The sequence below is a fragment of the Hirundo rustica genome, chromosome 30 (assembly GCF_015227805.2).
Source record: "Hirundo rustica isolate bHirRus1 chromosome 30, bHirRus1.pri.v3, whole genome shotgun sequence".
In the NCBI taxonomy this organism is placed as follows: domain Eukaryota; kingdom Metazoa; phylum Chordata; class Aves; order Passeriformes; family Hirundinidae; genus Hirundo; species Hirundo rustica.
The window spans coordinates 93,667-111,082 of record NC_053479.1 but is presented as its reverse complement, the minus strand read 5'-3'; the positions used below and the strand labels follow the sequence as shown (position 1 = coordinate 111,082).

The 17,416-nt window shown below is 50.8% G+C and overlaps 1 protein-coding gene across 3 annotated transcripts in view; it reads left to right on the top strand.

The window, feature by feature from the left end:
• Window positions 1-17,416, top strand: part of SCN8A (sodium voltage-gated channel alpha subunit 8) — a 55,106-nt gene that overhangs the window by 11,472 nt on the left and 26,218 nt on the right. The window contains exons 3-12 of one of the 3 annotated variants that reach the window (XM_058423819.1): window positions 4,837-4,956; window positions 6,448-6,536; window positions 6,764-6,892; window positions 9,535-9,626; window positions 13,357-13,578; window positions 13,934-13,997; window positions 14,498-14,639; window positions 15,292-15,498; window positions 15,763-16,050; window positions 16,632-16,991. In XM_058423819.1, coding sequence (XP_058279802.1) covers window positions 4,837-4,956; window positions 6,448-6,536; window positions 6,764-6,892; window positions 9,535-9,626; window positions 13,357-13,578; window positions 13,934-13,997; window positions 14,498-14,639; window positions 15,292-15,498; window positions 15,763-16,050; window positions 16,632-16,991 — 1,713 coding nt within the window. Of the gene's footprint in view, window positions 1-4,836; window positions 4,957-6,447; window positions 6,537-6,763; window positions 6,893-9,305; window positions 9,398-9,534; window positions 9,627-13,356; window positions 13,579-13,933; window positions 13,998-14,497; window positions 14,640-15,291; window positions 15,499-15,762; window positions 16,051-16,631; window positions 16,992-17,416 lie in introns of those variants that run through there. The other 2 variants (XM_058423820.1, XM_040088503.2) reach the window with 2 other exon arrangements.

Sequence of the window (17,416 nt, the reverse complement as noted above, 5' to 3'; positions counted from 1 at the left end):
TCCTCTTTCATTCCTACAGCCTTATCAGGATTTCCATTTTGAATGTTTTCCCACCTTCTGCACCTCTCTTTCCTTCTGATCCCTCTGTGGCCCAGCCCACCCCTCCTGCTGAACGTCTCCTCACGCTGCTCTTGCCCTCTGAGCGTGGTGCTTGCCAGGTTGTGCCCCTTTTCCTCGAGCACCTTCTGTTTCCCCGGGCGGGAACTTCCCCTGTGCTGCAGAGTGAGGTGAAGGTGCGAAGCTGGGGGCAGCAGAAGGTCCCTGGATGTTCTGTGGGGCTGCAGCTCGGTTTGGGCGGATGGATTTCGGTGGAAAAAGGAGGATCCAGGAGAGCTCTGAGGTGGGGTGGGACACCCGAGGTCACCCACGGCTGGCAGAGAAGCACCTGAGGATCCCTCCGGAGCCTTTGTGCCAGGGCAGTGACTTGCAGCTTTGTCAGGTCACGTGCCAGGTTTGGAAAGGGGCCCCGTGGGTCCCCAGTGTCACCTTGGCCCAGGACAGCGGCAGGGCTGCGAGGGACCAGCTGCAGGAGGCACGTCTGGCTCTGGAATGTGCCTGTGGTGACTCTGCAAGGTCACGACACCATTCCTGGGTTTGCATTTCAGTGAAGTCACCAAAACACACGGAAGAGTCGGAACCATCTCAAAAATCAGCTTTTTATTCTTATTTCCAGAGTCTCATTGCCTTTTCCAGGTCGTGAGTGCTTAGTGGTGATTTATCTTCCACTCTGTCTCTCCAGCTGGCTTCAAAGGAGCAGGAAAAGTGAGTGTGAAAGGGAAAGAGTGAAGGAGGGAGATCGGATTCCCTGGCAGTGTCTCCAGCCCTCTCCAGGTGTTGGAGGGGAGGCAGAGTGTGCTGGAGCTGTTGGCTGTGTGTGGCTGTAGGTGCTGTGGATGCAGCAGTGCAGAGCTGGGATCAGGGAATGCCGGGTGTGGAATCTCTGCTCCCATCTCCTAAATAACTGCAGCCCACTCGTGGTAGGGGAAAGACTGGAGAATTATTTCTGGCCCCGAGGCAGAGTGGATTTCCTTGCACAGGCAGGTTGTGAGGTCATTAAAACTTAAAAATCAGGACTCTCTCCAGCAGCTCCACATCCTTCCTGTGCTGGAGGTGTAATAAATGGAATTTAGATTAAAAAATTGTCTCTTGTATAAGACAATCCCGGAATGGTTTGCATTGGAAGGGACCTTAAAGCCCACCCAGTGCCACCCCTGCCATGGCAGGGACACCTCTGACTGTCCCAGGTTATCCCAAACCCTGTCCAGCCTGGCCTTGGGCACTGCCAGGGATCCAGGGGCAGCCCCAGCTGCTCTGGGCACCCTGTGCCAGGGCCTGCCACCCTCCCAGGGAGGAATTCCTTCCCAGTATCCCAGCCAGCCCTGCCCTCTGGCAGTTTGAGGCCTTTGCCCCTTGTCCTGGCACTCCAGGTGTCTCTGCCTTTCCCTGCAGCTCCTTCAGGCACTGGAAGGCCACAATTAGATCACCCAAAGCTTCTCTTCTCCAGGCTGCAGGCAGCTCTGCAGGTGGGGTCGCACTGAGCGGGGCTGGGGGCGCAGCCCGGGCTCGGGGGGCTCCTGGGGTGAGTCTCAGGGCCGGTGGTGTCTGTGACTCCAGCCCGCAGGGTCCCGAGTTCCCTGTACCTGGATTTCCAGCAGCTCCGGGGCCTCGCTCCGGGTGTCAGCGGGGAATCGTTGCTCTCCCCTGCTCAAACACCGAGCGCCAGGGCCGCCGGCGTGTCACTGCTGCAGCAATGTGCTCCATCTGTTCCGAGGCTGTTCCTAAAGCTGTTTGCTTCTGAGATCTCCTGCCCACTCCCCCTCACTCCTCAGCCATTACAGAACTGCTCCGTGGAAAACCTGCAGGAAGCAGGAATGTTTTAAATCTTCTGGAGCTGGAATGATTCTTGCCGTCCCTCAGTCGGTTCTGTTGCTCTCCCAAGCGTGGTCATCGTTTTGAGGATTGATTTAGAGAATTTATCTTTACTCTTCCCAAGAATTTATCTTGGGACCTTCCTTCTTATTATGAAACCTGTTTCCAAGGTTTTGGTGGGTCCTGACCACTTGATGGAAACTAAAGCTGATGGAGTTTTTTTGGAGCTCTGACAACAAAAGGAGGCTTTGGGAAGTCCAGCCAGACACAGCCCTCCCTTAAAATGACTGTGAAATACCTTTTTCCAGGTATCCCCTTCCTTTGAGCTTTGCTTCAGCACATCTTAAAAGCTCTTAAGGATGTTCTTGGCCCAGATCCAGAAAATGTTTTAAGAGCTTGCAGCCATTTTGAAATGGAGTTTTAATATGTCAGCAGCAGAACAGAAAACTAAGAGAGGGTTTAAATTGCCAAACACTTCTTGGCTTTCGGGCTTTCCTTTCTATTGATGAGAGCGAGTGGAGATTTCCTTGGGATTTTATGGGACACACGGGGGAACGGTGGATGCTGGAACAGTCCTAATCGATGAGCAGATGGAATTATGGCACCTCATAGGTGTGAGGGTTGTTCTGAAAGGCCCAGGGACGATGGGCTTTACAGGCAGGAATAATTCAACAAGTTTTGTGGTCTGAAAGGAGAAGTCTGGGCAGAGCACAGAGAGAGAATGAGGAACTGCCTTAGGTACAGTCACAGAACAGGTGAGGGACTGGGAGAGCGTGGAGTTCATGTTTGGTAGGCAGTGGGATGAGAGCTCAGGTTTCCCCATGGACAGCGTGGTCAGGCCTCGGCAGGGGCTGCCCAGGGAGGTTTGGAGTTCCCATCCCTGGAGCTGTCCAGGGAAGGACTGGACGTGGCACTCGGCGCTCTGGGTTCTCACAAGTTGCACTTTTGGAGGCCTTTTTCACCCTTTTTCACCCTCAGTTTTGGGGGATCCTGGGACTCTGCGGCACTCCGGGAGGCAGTGCCAAATTCCTGGCTCAGGCCTTGTGAAGGAGCTGCTGCCATGGGGAAGTTCCATGAGATCCCTGTGCCGGGCCAAAGGGCTCCCAGCCCTGGGTGGGGCTGTTCCACCCACCCAGCCGGGTTTGGCTGCTCTGGGTTTTGGGTTCCTGCTCCCGTGTCCCCAGGGGAGGGATGGCTTTCCTCCTGGCTTCTGGCTGTGGCTGAACGAGCCACTGGCTCCTGCCTGGGGGGTTTTCCCGTGGGGAATGGAGACACAGTGAAACTTTGGGAAATTCCTGTCTTTTTCCAGCTCACCTTGCCCCGCAGTCGTGCTGGGGGTTCATTGCTGGTGTGGGAGAATTGGGAGACCTCTGTTGAGCTGGGACACGGCAGCAGCCCGTGAGAATCCTGGTGGGATGAGCGTCTTGCTCCAGAGCAAAAAGAGATTTTAAAAGGAAGGGGATGCGGGTCCTGGAAGGTGCCAGGGAAGGGGGAGAGCTGATTCCTAGAATTGGGTGTCCCCTGAGCACTCTGTAATGGCAATTTTGCGAGACTTCAGGCCTTTTAGAAGGTTTGTCCATGCCAAGGTGATCTGGTCATTAATTCTTGATGCTGCAATTTAAGAGCTGTCCAGGGCTGTCTTTAAAGTGCTTTTGGTGGGGTTGCATTAGTGGTTCTGCTAACAAACCTTCCTCTCTCCGTGCTGAACCACAATCTGATTTTGATTTCCTTTGCAAATAATTTACTGCTCAATGGTCTAATTTAGCCAAACGAGCTCAAATACGTTGTTTCATTGACGAGGATGGAAATGACAAATTTCCTCGGAGTGAGTCTCCTGGGGAAGCCGGTGCTGGCAGGGAGCCCTGGTGGATTCCCTTGGGTTGGGCTCCGAGCTCGGGGCTGCGCCAGCCGGGGGCTGGGGACAGGAGCGCGGCCGGCTGCACTCTGGAGGGGATAAAAATGGGCTAAACGGTGCCAGGGAGAGGCCTTCGGCTTCCCAGTGCCCACAGGCTGCTCTTCCCCCCCGGCTGGGGTGGTGGGTGCTTTGGGTGGGCTGCTGTGGGGCGCCCACAGACCCAGTTTGCCCGTGATGCTCCTGGTGCCTCGGGAAGGCAGTGTCACAAAATCCCTTTCTGTGACCCAGAGCAGGGGCTCCTGAGGGGTGTTTTAAAGGCTTTTATTCCATTTTCAGTCTCAGGAGAAGGGTGAGACTGCACAGATGTTACAGTTCACACCATCACCATCAGAAGCCAAATTATTTCCTAATTCCAATACATTATAAGCATTTCTTGGCCTGTCAGCTTTTGCCACACCATGCTGCTGATGCCTTAAAGCCAATCATCTAAAATTACCCCTCGTGGCTCCTGCTACAATACATCTTTCACAGTTCTGTTTCTATTTGCCAGGCCATCATGTGAAAGTTGTTTGCAGGTCCATTTCTCCCTCAGCAGTGTCTGTCCCATCCCGTGGCCCTTCTCAGTCAGCAGATTTTATCTGAGTGTGCACACGGGTGCACAGGACTGTGTGAGCCTGCTGCCGGGCTTTGGGAATCCTCTACAAACCCATTTCCCAGGGCTGTGGCTCTTGGGAAGGATTGGGAGGGTTGTTTGTGCCGTGCCCCATCTCTCCTCCGTGCTGGTCCTGAGCGCTCCGGACCTGGGTTCCCGTCCCTTGGGAAGGAATCCCGGGAGCAGGGAGGAGGGCTGGGGTGGGGGCTTTGGCTTCTGCCCTGGCCGAGGTCTCTGGTGAAATGGATGTTTGGAGTGGAGTTATCCACGGTGCCCTGGTGGCTGGGACCCGTGCTGTGCAGGTGTGTTGGACCCTAATGGGAGCTTCAGAAAGGAGATTATTTAAAAAAAAACACAGAAAATGCTGGGTTTTTTCCCTTGGACATTGTTTGTCTATTTTGTACAATTCCTGCTGTAATTTTCCTGCTTTAACTCTCTCTCTTTCTTTTTTTCTCTGCAGACCTTTGTAGTACTAAACAGAGGGAAAACACTCTTCCGATTTAGTGCCACACCTGCCTTGTACATTTTAAGTCCTTTTAATCTGTTTAGAAGAATAGCTATTAAAATTTTGATACATTCATATCCTTTTTGTTACTGAGTTACCGCTGCCTTTGTGTATTCATTGAAAATCTCTTACTTTTGCTGGGTTCACAAATATGAGTGCCAGTCCTGCGCCTGGAGGTGTGGGTTGGCCTCAGGACATGCACAAAATCCGGGTTTTTACTGGATGAAAAGCAGTTCTTCAGCCACATCCACTGAAGGGAAATTCTCCTTTATTTTCCCTCAGCGCACACACGTGGATGGGTTTTGGAACAGATGTGACTGGAGGTTGTGCTTCATGTGAAGGAGAGCTAGGCTTTGAGAGCTACTGAAATGGTTAAATTGAATTAAAATATAATGAAATAAATACGAAAATATTATATGGAAAGAAATGGAATTATTATCCGTTGAACGAGCCACAGCCACCTTGTCTGCAGTCAGACCCTGGCTAATTTGTTGCTCTTTTGGCTTCTCAGAAGCTTCCTCCTAATGGGAGAGCTCCTCCAAGCTGTCCCATTGCAGGGCTCAGGGAGCTCTGGGAGCATCATCTGATGCTCGTAATGCTGATCTGTTATTAGGAGAAAAGGAATGTATTTTATCGACTGAGCTGCTTCACCCTGTTTATTTATTTATTTTTAGAAAGTGGCTCTGAAATGGAAAAACGTCCACATGGTTTAGAGACTTCTTTATTTCCCTTCCTGTATCTCAGGTGGAGGAAAAGCTTTTCCATCTTTCCAGAGTTGGCTTGGGAATATTTTCCTTGGCTCTGTGCTGTTTCCCGAGGCCTTTCCTCCCCTGGATGTGCTGGGATGCAGCTGAGGGAGGAGCCCGAGGTGCTGCCGAAGGCTCTTGGGTCTCCTGAAATAATTCTGGAGGCCAAACAGCTGGATTTCACCACTCTGCTACTAATTCAGTAGTTAAAATGCACTCAGACTTCTAAATTGGAGATTGTGCTGCCCAGATCCCAAACACGCAGAGGGAGCAGAGGTGTTTGGAAGGATTCCTGAGATTTTCACTGCTCTCCCATGGGCTGTGGCAGCAGAGAAGATATTTTGATGTTGCTGGATAGAGGAATTTGGGGACATTTTCATTTAGGCCTCTGGATTGAGTGGCTGAGACATAGCAAAAAATGTAACATTGATTTATATTAAAGCAATTTTTAAAGTATATTAAATTTATTTAAAACAGCAACTCCATCAAATGGTGACATAAAATGCTATTTATGTAGTCATATGTGTTATACAGTGTATATGTTATGTAGTATATAAATAGTATATATAATGCAGTGTATTAGAAAATATACTATATAAATATTGTCTACAATACAGTGCACATAGGATATAGATGTTGTATGCAATACAGTTTATAAAAATATAAATAGTCTTATTTCCCATGACTGCTGGAAGTATTTCAGCAGCCCACAGAGAGTAGCCTGGAAATGGCTGAATTTTCCTTCACTCTGTGACCTTTGGGGGCTTTCAGGGGGTGTGGAGTCACCGTGTGTCCCTTTGCTCCTTGACTTTGTCCCACAGTATTTAGCATGATCATTATGTGCACTATTTTGACCAACTGTGTATTCATGACTTTTAGTAACCCGCCAGAATGGTCAAAGAATGTGGAGTAAGTATGAATTTCTGCGTTTAAGCCCCAAACCTTTTGTTTGTCAGAACCTCCCAAAATGCTGAGTTTGTTCCTTTGAGGACTCTGCTCCTCCCTGTGCTTTTTTCCCTTTTTTTCCTTTTTTTTTTTTTTTTTTTTTTTTTTTGCATGAGCACGTTATGTTTTGGAGCCTTTATTTAGACTGAAGCCTTTGTAATTCACCTTTTTCTCGCGTTTCCTCGTGACAGGTACACATTCACCGGGATTTATACGTTTGAATCACTCGTGAAAATCATTGCAAGAGGTTTCTGTATAGATGGGTTCACCTTCCTGAGGGATCCCTGGAACTGGCTGGATTTCAGCGTGATCATGATGGCGTAAGTGGAGTTATTCCAGGGATTTGTGTGCATGGGAGGGGACGGGGCCTTGGGTGGCTTTGTAAGGAAAAACAAGATCAAGGAAAAAACTGAAATGAGCCCCCTTGATTTTCCCAAGGAAAGCTTCAGCCTGATGGGTTTTCAGCTCTAAACTGCAACAGCACAGAGTTAGTGGAGCTGCTGCTGCAAAAAAAAAAAAATCGGATTTTCTGAAAATTGCCTTGATTAATTGAAGATTTTAGGTGGTTCACGCACCAGAGGGGCAGATCAGCGTAGGAACCAAATAATCTTTAAATTCCAGTCTATACCCATGCTTCCCTCTTGGGCTGTGACTGTAGGTTGGACTGTGATTAACCCATTAATGACCCATTAATGACCTGCTAGCATTAACCCATTTCCCATGGAGTTGCAGTGTCAGAAAGGAGACACTTGATTTTCCTTCCTCTTTCTTTTCCCTTGTGCTGTTTTGGGCTGACACCGAGGATCACGGGCGTGTCTGAGTCACATCAGGAGATGCACCCCAAATTCCTGGGGTTTCCACATTGCCCTGAGCTGATCCTGGCTCAGACTTTGTCCTGCCGATGGAAACCTGGTCTTTGGCACTGGCACGTGGAGTTGCTGGTGGACAGAGATATTTTTGCCCTTTTACACTTACTTTTGGAGTGTTGCACGTGGCGTGGTCGGGCTCCCAGACTCACCGGTCTGATGGGGCAGAGATCACAGGAGCTGCGTTTCCAAGGGCTCAGAGCACTTGAGTTGAAGTAAAACGCTTTAATTGTATTTTGCTGGATTCTGCACCCAAGTTTGTTGAGTTTGCTGAGTTTTTCTCATTTTTTTTCTACCTTTTAGTTGTTTATTGAAGTGATACACAAAGAGTTGAACATTGTCCATGGAAAGCCAATAACCAGCAGCTCCCCAGCACCTGAGTTTTACCTCAGAGCAGTCAGGAACCTGCTGTGCCCAGTGTGAACACCCAGTGTGGGTGCACACAGACCAAATCCCACTCAGGAACTGGCAATTCCTTAATTTCTCCTGAAATTACCAAATATCATCCCACCAGCTCTGAAGGGCCCAGGGCGCTGGTGTGCAAGGAGTGTCCTAAATCCCTCACTGGTGTCCATAACCCTCTCCAGAGGCCAGGCTGTGCCTGTAGGCTCTGGTACAATCCTTTTTGTGTCAAGGGCATTATTTAAACCACACTAAGAGGGTCCGAGGGTTTTTTGAAGCCCTTGAGGCTCTTCTGCACCAGGAAAAACCTTGAGTGTTGAACATTTCTTTGCCTTTTCATACCAGGCAGCACAGAGGAAATATTCCCTGAGCTGGGGTAAAATAGAACCCTGTTACTTTGCACTGAGCCTCTTCTCCCCTGAGTGTCTTGGAGAAGAGGAGATCAAACCTTCCGGTGGCCCACAAGCAGACATTGAAGCAGAAAGGATTAAAAATGGAGGATGCTAATTAAAATGAAGGATGCTAATTAAATTGAAGGATGTTAATCAAAGCAGAAGATGATTATGTTTTCTTAAAAACATGAAGTGAAGCGAATATACGTGAAAGCCCTGACCTCAGGTGATCGTACAGTCACGGAATCATGGATTGCTTTGGATTGGGAAGGGCCTCAGAGCTCACCCAGTCCCAGCCCTGCTTGGGCAGGGACACTCCCACTGGGCCAGGCTGCTCAGGGTGGTGTCACCAAATCTCAAACAGCTGGCACTTTTACAATTGCCTGCTTCTGCAGAGATGGCAGAGGTTCGGGTTCCCTGTAGGACTGTGTGAAGTTCGGGGCACCACGATGCCACAAAGATCTAAAGCTGTTGGAGAGGCTCCGGAGCAGGGGCATGGGCAGGGTCTGCAAGGGTGGCTGAGGGCTCTGGCTCTGTTCAGCTGGAGAAGAGACTGAGGGGAGACTCCTTGGGAGCTGCAGCTCCATCCCCAGGGGCAGCTCCGCTCCCTGCTCGCCGTGACAGCGACAGCACACGAGGGAGCAGCTGGAGCTGTGCCAGGGCAGGGTGAGGGGGGATGTCAGGGGGTCAGGCACTGCCCAGGCTCCCCAGGGGATGGGCACAGCCCCGAGGCTGCCGGAGCTCCAGGGGTGTTTGGACTGCAGGGGTGCCCAGGGTGGATTGTTGGGGTGTCTGTGCAGGGCCAGGGCTTGGGCTGGATGATCCCCTGGGTCCCTTCCCACTCAGGACACTCCCTGATTCCAGGTGAGGTTGGGTACCCAGCCAGGTACCTGGGCAAGCTGGTTGAGGAGCAGAGATTTAAACCACATTTTGCTTCTACAACTTTGTCTCTCTCTCTCTTTGCAATGCCAGTTCTGAAGCGTTTTAAATCACGAGCTGTTTCCTACAAGCAGACAATTTGTGCAAAGGGAGGTGACCCCAACGGTGCCATTAACTCTGGTTTAATTCTGCAGGTATATAACAGAGTTTGTAAACCTAGGCAATGTTTCAGCTCTGCGCACTTTCAGGGTTCTGAGAGCTTTGAAAACTATTTCTGTAATTCCAGGTAAGGCGGCCCCGGTTGGTGTTTAGCTGTCGGGTGCAGGCCCCTGTGAGTGATGTATTGCTTTGTCTGTAGTTGGTGTTTTATTTTGGTGTGTGTATTGTCATGGTGTTTTTTGTGTGTGACCTCCCTCATTGCAGATATGTCACAGAGTTTGTGGACCTTGGGAATGTCTCAGCATTGAGAACTTTCAGAGTTCTCCGAGCTTTGAAAACTATCTCTGTAATTCCAGGTGAGAACCGTTCAGCATTAAAGGCTGGGCTTGCGTGTGGCTCCTCTCCGTCTTCCCCTCCCCTCCTGCACTGCTCATTCCTCAAAAATGGCTCTGGGACTTCTGGATGGGATTTGCAGTCTGTGTAACAAAGCAGTTTGGAATCAAGGCCATCAGATTATGGGATGGACAGGCTGCTACTCCAGACTTTCCTGTCCCTTTGTATGCACAGTTCCTACTGATCTCTGAAACTAAAGCCAGGCTCAGAAGTTTAATTCTAAGGTGAAAAGGATCAGGCTCCTCCTCAGGCTGAACAGTTTCTGGCTCAGGGACTTGCCCTGTTATTGTCAGTGTTTTTGGAATAATTTTGTAAAGCAGCAGAGCAAAACCCAACCAAGATTAAAACCTTTTTGGCCGTTTCTTGTGCCAGCCCAGAACTGGAGACTTGTCACCCTTCGCAAGCTGCTTCTGCACTTGTGACAGCTGGATGTCACAGGGTGAGCAGTGCCCTTCCTTTCCTGAGACACCCTGGAGATGTTACGGGCTGAGAATCACAGAATCCCGGTCTGGATTGGGGTGGGAGGGACCTTAAAGCTCATCCTGTTCCACCTCCTGCCATGGGCAGGAACACTTCCACTAGAGCAGTTTAAATCACAGCTCTGTCCAGCCTGGAACGCTTCCTGAGCCTGAGTTCTTGTACAGAAAAGCTTCATGCACGTGCTTCTCAAAAGTGCCCCTAATTCTGAGGTCAGGCTCGAGGCTCAGGTCTTAGAGGCTTCCTGGTTTCCTGTGCTCATCCTGTTTCAAGGTGGGCACCCAGAATAACTCCTGGAGGAGTTTTGGTCTCAGTTCCTTTGTGGTTTGTTCCCTCGAGCACTCCCTGTCACTGCAGCTCTGGTTCTGCTTTCCCAGGGACCCGGCTGTGGGATTTAGGGTACATCCCTTTAGTCCCGTCCCAGACTGCCAACCCCACCAGCTGTGCCTGCCTGTTGTGCATGATGGTGATGGTGATGCTGCTCCTCCTGTTGTCCTTGCACCCCGTGAGAGCGTGCTGCAGTGATGTTCCTGCTGAGCCTTCCTCATGTTTGGTGATATTTGAGAGCAGAAGACATTGGTGGTTGCTGTTAGCAGTGGCTCTGAGGGCGGTTGTCGTTCTCTCAGCTTGCTCCACAGAGTATCTGCCTTGCTCACAGGAGAAGCAGCGATGTTAAAACCAGTTTTGCCTGTGTTTTGCTTTCTCAGTCGTAGCAAAGTGGAGATGATGCAGCTTGGAGGAGCTGGTTACTGTGTGCAGCATGCCTTGTGCTCCCCTGGAAGGCAGCAGAGCAGCTCCGTTTTGGATCATCCTCTCCACACAATCCCAAACTTGCCGAGTTTTATTTCAAATGGCAGGGCTTGGGGCTGAGCCCTGCTTAGAACAGCACATTTTTTATGTCATTTTTATTAGAGGGATGATGTGCTGCCTACCTGGATTGAATGTAGGGGGTGATTTGCCCCACGCAGCCAAGGAGATCCTCTTTGGGTGCTGGGGACACTGAACAGACCTGAAATGGCAAAATTTGGGGTTTTGTATCTGTTTTTGGGGGAGCGTTGTCCAGGTGTGTTTCTGCAGCACAAATCTTGGCCCCCTCCATTTTGTGACAGCAGGAGGAATGTAAAGCATCTGAATAATTGGCCTTTGGGGTTATTTAATATGACAGCATAAAGTGCTTTTTATGGGTTTTACCATTATCATTTTGCAAGGAAAAGGTGATTTTTAGAATACATTGAATATTAAAATCTAAAGGGGTTGCCCTTCTGCTTCAGCACATGGAATGGGAATTTTAACTCTGTGCTGAGCCACTGAGAAGCTCATTTTAGTGTTTCCAGTGCCATCTACACCTCCTGTCAATAACTGGAGTTAAGGTGTGTTTGAGACAAGATAAAAAGGGGAAATATGACCAGAATTTCACATGCCATGGACAGAATTCCGTGGTCTCTGTGGATTTGTGTGACAGGAGCAAACTGTCGTGAGCTAAACCACCAAAATATCCCTTTGGTCTTTTTCTGGTGGAAAACCTGTGTGAAACCCTGATGGTCTCGAGAAATTTTCTGTATTGGCGCTTGAGTTCTATTTTAAGTGCCTGATGCCAGGTGGGAGCACACCTGGGGCACATCTGCATTCCACAGGATCCAGGGAAACCTGGGCCCGCAGAGCTCGGGGCGACGGCTGCGCCTGGGACGTGGTGGAGTTGGGTTTGTTGTGAGTGGGTTATTTCAGGGTGTTTGGGGTCCCCAAACCAGACCTAAAATGGCCCAAAACTCCCCAAAACCCAAAGAAACCAGACCCCAAACACCCTAAAATAGCCCAAAACACCTGAACACCCATCAAAACAGATCCCCAAACTACCCCTAAATGCCCCAAACCCAAAATGCCCCAATATTGCCCTAAAACAAAACAAAAAACCAGCCAAAATACCCCAAAATAAAATTTTAAAAAAACAAACAAACAAACCAACAAACAAAAACCCCAGCCTGAAATATCCAAAAATCAAAAAAATCCAGCTCTAAATAGCCCCCAAACCACCCCAAAATACCCCAAACACCCTAAAATAGCTCCAAACTCCCCCAACCCCCCATTTTGTGGGATTTCTCCTGCTGCCAGGTTTATCCCAGTTCCAAACCTCTCCCGGGCCAGCTGTGGGGGAGCAGCATCCAGAGCAGGACCCCGGTGCTGACGCCCTGGGTGCATGTGCAGAGCCGTGGCATGAGCATGGCACCAGGTGCCACAGGGGCAGGAAATAAACTGCTCTGCCTCGGAAAATCCGTGGAAAGTTTGGTCATGGAAGGGAATGGCGCTTCGGAGTAGAATTCCTTTATGAGGAATGTGTCTGCAGCTGTTTGTTTTGGGATCTTCGTGTTCCTGGTGTGGGTCTGCAAAGGTTTTGTGGAAGGAGGAGGTTGGGAAGGACCAAGGTTTGTGGTCCAGGATTTATGCAAAATGTTTGTGTGGTCTCAGCTGGAGCCTTGGATCTGGCTGCCCCCAAATCCAGCTGTGATTTTTTTTTTTTTTTTCTCCTTCCTCCTTTCACTGCTCATTTATAAACCACAGAATCATGCTATTAACACCAGAAAGGCTGATTAAAGGGGCCTAATTCAGTGCTGTTTCTGCAACCAAAATCCTACCTAGCTCAGACCTGTCACCTAAAACTTAATGCCGAGTTCTCCCCCATGACGAGTTCTGCCTCTCACTGACTGGAGTGGAGGATTCCTTGGGGAATATCTCAGTTTTGGTCCTGATCCTGTTCATGATCCCAGTGGCCCTGGCTGTAACCAAACCCCCGCTGGAAGGGGAGATTCTGCTCCTGCAGGGGAAGGGAGGTGCTGAGCTGAGCAGGAGGAGCCCGGGCAGTGGGGAGTGCGAGGTGTTTGATCTCTCTGAACGTGCCCACGAGGGGATTGGTGGCAGCAAATCCCAGATGGATCCTCAGACTGTGTGTGGGAAGCGATTCCCCACGGTCCTGCTGCGGGGCTCGGGCATTCTCAGGGACAAACGTTGGATTTTGGTTTGGTCTGGCCATTCCTTGCCTCCAGCCCAGCGTTGTTTGTTCTGGCTGGAAAAGCTCAGCACACACGCTTGTTCCCAGGATCCCACACCCTTTATAGCCACAGCCTTCCACCTAGAGCCATTCTGAGGTACTGTAATCACTTGGATTTTCAGCGTGTTTTCCTTCTACAGGAGTGATTTCTAGTCTTGTTTCCTTCTCCACAGGCTTGAAGACCATCGTGGGTGCCCTCATCCAGTCTGTGAAGAAGCTGTCGGATGTGATGATCCTGACAGTTTTCTGTCTCAGTGTCTTTGCCCTCATCGGGCTCCAGCTGTTCATGGGCAATTTAAGGAACAAATGTGTGATTTGGCCAATTAATGTGAACGAGACCTTCCTGGATAACGGCTCCAGGGGCTTCGACTGGGAGGAATACACCAACAATATGTGTAGGTATTTCTGCAGTGAGAACCCTGAAACCTCCTGACTTGGCTCGATGCAGCTGCCCAGGAGTTCCAGCGTGGCTCATGCTGTGGTCTTCACAGGAAAACCCATGTGCAGAAGTTTTTCAAGTTTTTTTTTTTGATTTGACCTCACTGAGATGTTCCTAGTCGAGTTCATTCTTTAGAAGGGTTTGAATGTGCTCTTTTAGCTAAATAATTTGTCCAAAATATATTTTCACTGATTAATTTCTCAGCAGTGGTTTTGGGGAGCTTTTCAGTGAAGGTTTTAATAGTGTTATAGTCTGTTAAGTCCTCTAACTCTGTATGGGTGTGAATGTAATCTCTTCTTTTTCATCTCCAGCAAATTTTTACATCATTCCTGGCGCCCCCGACCCTTTGCTCTGTGGTAACAGCTCAGATGCAGGGTGAGTGTTGAGCTTCATTAGCAATCAGCTATCACTGATGCTGCCCAAAGCTGGAATATGTTTGGAATATTCCCTGTCTCTTCCTCTGTTGGTTCTGGTGTTGCTTCACCAGGTTTCAAATTCCTTAATCTGATTCTGAATCCATTGCTGCTGCAACGGGAGGGACATTCTCCCTGTCAGGAGCAGGTCTGGCTGCCAGTGGCGTGATTTCCCTCTGGATCCAGTCTCAAGGATCATCAGAGGAGGGTGGATGGAGGCTCAGAAATGGGAATTTGCCGTGTGCTGTTGGTTTTCCACCCCGACCCTCAGCTCTGAAGACGCTTCTGGCCCAGGCTCCTGCTCTGAGGGAAAAGCTGCTCCCGTAGGATAGCAGGGCTCTCCTGCAGCGTGCCTCCCAGTCTCCTGTCCGCTGTCCGTGCTGGACGTGGAGGGAGCTGCTGCTCCTGGGAGCGGGGGCAGCGAGCGTGGGGAGCCCTGAACCGGCTCTTGTCCCTCCGCAGCCAATGTCCCGAGGGATACACGTGCATGAAGGCAGGACGGAACCCCAACTACGGCTACACCAGCTTTGACACCTTCAGCTGGGCTTTTCTGGCTTTGTTTCGCCTTATGACTCAGGACTTTTGGGAAAACTTGTATCAGTTGGTAAGTAAACACTTGGCTTTGGTGGTGTGCGTGGTGAGGGTTTGGGGATAAAGCAGGGGAGGGAAATGAGAGCAGCTTTCTTTGATTCCTTCTCTTGAAGAGCGTGAATAAAGCTTCACAGTGTGATTTTGGGGGGGAGGAAGGGGACGTTACCTGTCAGCAGGTGTTGGACTTGAAGTCCAGAAGGGATGGTTGTGTCCAGCTGAGCTGTGAATTAATTCGGGAGGAGGAGGCTGTGGGCGTTCTGCTCTGCTCACAGAGGGTGCTCAGGCTCTTTGGAGGGCAGAGAGTTTTCTCGTGACCTGAGGGTGCTTTGGGGACCTTGCTGAAGCAGCTTTTTCTCGATTTGGTTTGTTTTAAGGGAGTCTGAGCGTTGGGTTTCACTGTGCCTCTGAATCCTTTTCAGTTTGTATGGCTTGGATGTTCCCTTAAGGGAGGAAGGTGGATGTCACCTTTTGTGCTCATGGCTGAGGAGTGTGCAGTGTCTCAGCGCTCTGCAGGGGAAATGCTGAGCTGTGGAATACTCAGCCCTGCTGGGTTTTCTTAGAAACATTCAGGTCAAGAAACGTGGGGTCAGCTCGTGCATCTCGTGTCAGGGGAGCCTGAAGTTGCTTCCCTTTCCCTTTTCTAATCCGTTCCTTTCTGCTTCCAGACTTTACGAGCGGCAGGAAAAACCTACATGATCTTCTTTGTGCTGGTGATCTTTGTGGGATCCTTCTACCTGGTGAATCTGATTTTGGCTGTGGTGGCCATGGCCTACGAGGAGCAGAACCAGGCGACGCTGGAGGAGGCAGAGCAGAAGGAGGCAGAATTCAAGGCCATGTTGGAACAATTGAAAAAGCAACAGGAAGAAGCACAGGTGAGAGAAAATAAAGAAACTCCTCGCTGTGAGGGTGGTGAGGCCCTGGCCCAGGTTGCCAGAGAAGCTGATTTTACCACCTGTGCATGTAAACTGTAAAAGTTCTAACAAATTCTGGCTGCAAGCTTCTTCCAAGGAGAGAATAAACATCTCAGTCCTGCCCTGAAGTCTTTTACTCACTAAGCCAAGCCCTTTCTTAAGGCAGAACATGGAGCATTAATGGTGGTGGATGTGATTTATTTTCCTTCCCCTGCTGCACCTCAGGCTGCTGCCATGGTCACCTCGGCGGGGACGGTCTCTGAAGATGCTGTGGAAGATGATGGCGGGGGGAGGATGTCCCGGAGCTCCTCGGAGATCTCCAAACTCAGTTCCAAGAGTGCCAAGGAGCGCCGGAACAGGAGGAAAAAGAGGAAGGACAAGGAGCTGTCGGAAGGGGATGAGAAGTGTGACAATGAGAAGGTGTTCAAGTCGGAATCTGAGGATGGCATGAGGAGGAAAGCATTCAGGCTGCCGGATAACAGGCTGGGAAGGAAATTTTCCATCATGAACCAGGTAGCTTTCTGTTCCCTCACTCGTGTCTGTGGTTGCTTGAGGTCAGGGTAATATTCTGCTTTAGATTCCTGTGGGCACCTCAAGGGATCTGGCCACTGCTGGGTTAGGAGAACACTTGAGGCCCAGGTTTATGGCTCTGACACACACTTCCCCTGGCAGGAACTGTTCCTGAGGAATCTGACCAGGTGACTCCTCCAGAGACAGCTCAGCCCGCCAGGAGTGAGCAGCTCTCACAGTGCAGGCCTGGAGAGGGAGGGAAACGGATGGAGAGAGGCCTGGAGCGCCAGGACAGGGGCAGCTGGGATACTGGGAGGAAATTCCTCCCTGTGAGGGTGGGGAGGCCCTGGCACAGGGTGCCCAGAGGAGCTGGGGCTGCTCCGTTCCTGGAAGTGCCCAAGGCCAGGTGGGACAGGGCTTGGGGCGGCTTGAGGCAGTGATTCCACCCCACAATGACCTGGAGTGCAACCGTACAAATCTTCAAGGTCCCTCCCAAAGCAAAGCACTCCGTGATTCTGGGACCCACCCCGGCAGCGCTTGGTGCCCGTCCTCCTCCTCACTCCATCCTTCCCCTTCTCCCCCAGTCTCTCCTCAGCATCCCGGGCTCCCCTTTCCTCTCCCGCCACAACAGCAAGAGCAGCATCTTCAGCTACAAGAGCCGCTTCCGCGACCCGGGCTCGGAGAACGAGTTTGCCGACGACGAGCACAGCACGGTGGAGGAGAGCGAGGGCAGGAGGGACTCGCTCTTCATCCCCATCCGCGGCCGCGACCGGCGCAGCAGCTACAGCGGCTACAGCGGCTACAGCGTGGGCAGCCGCTCCTCGCGCATCTTCCCCACGCTGCGCCGCAGCGTCAAGAGGAACAGCACCGTGGACTGCAACGGCGTCGTCTCCCTCATCGGCGGGCCCCCCTCCAGCATGCCCGGCGGCCGCATCCTGCCCGAGGTACTGCCGGCTGCGCTGGGAGGGAGGCCCCGGAGCTGAGCCCCTCCTCATCGTCATCACCATCCTCATCGTCATCATCCTCCATCATCATTGTCATTCTCCTCATCCTCATCCTCCTCATCCTCCTCATCCTCCTCCTTTCCCAGCAGAGCAGGATCACAGCAGGATGGGTCAGTCTGTCTGACCGCCAGCGATAGTGTTTGTGCTGATGAACACCCCAGGTTCCCTTCCTTCCCAAACTCAGCAATGAACCCCAGGCCTCCACTGCCCCATTCCATTCCATTCCTTCCCAAACTCAGCAATGATAAACAGAGGCTACAGAGCACTGCTCCAGCAGAAAACAGGGATTGAGTTTTGGTTTGACCACTTCCATGTTGCAGGAGGGTGGGAAGGACAGAGGGATGCACAGAATATGGAAAATACAG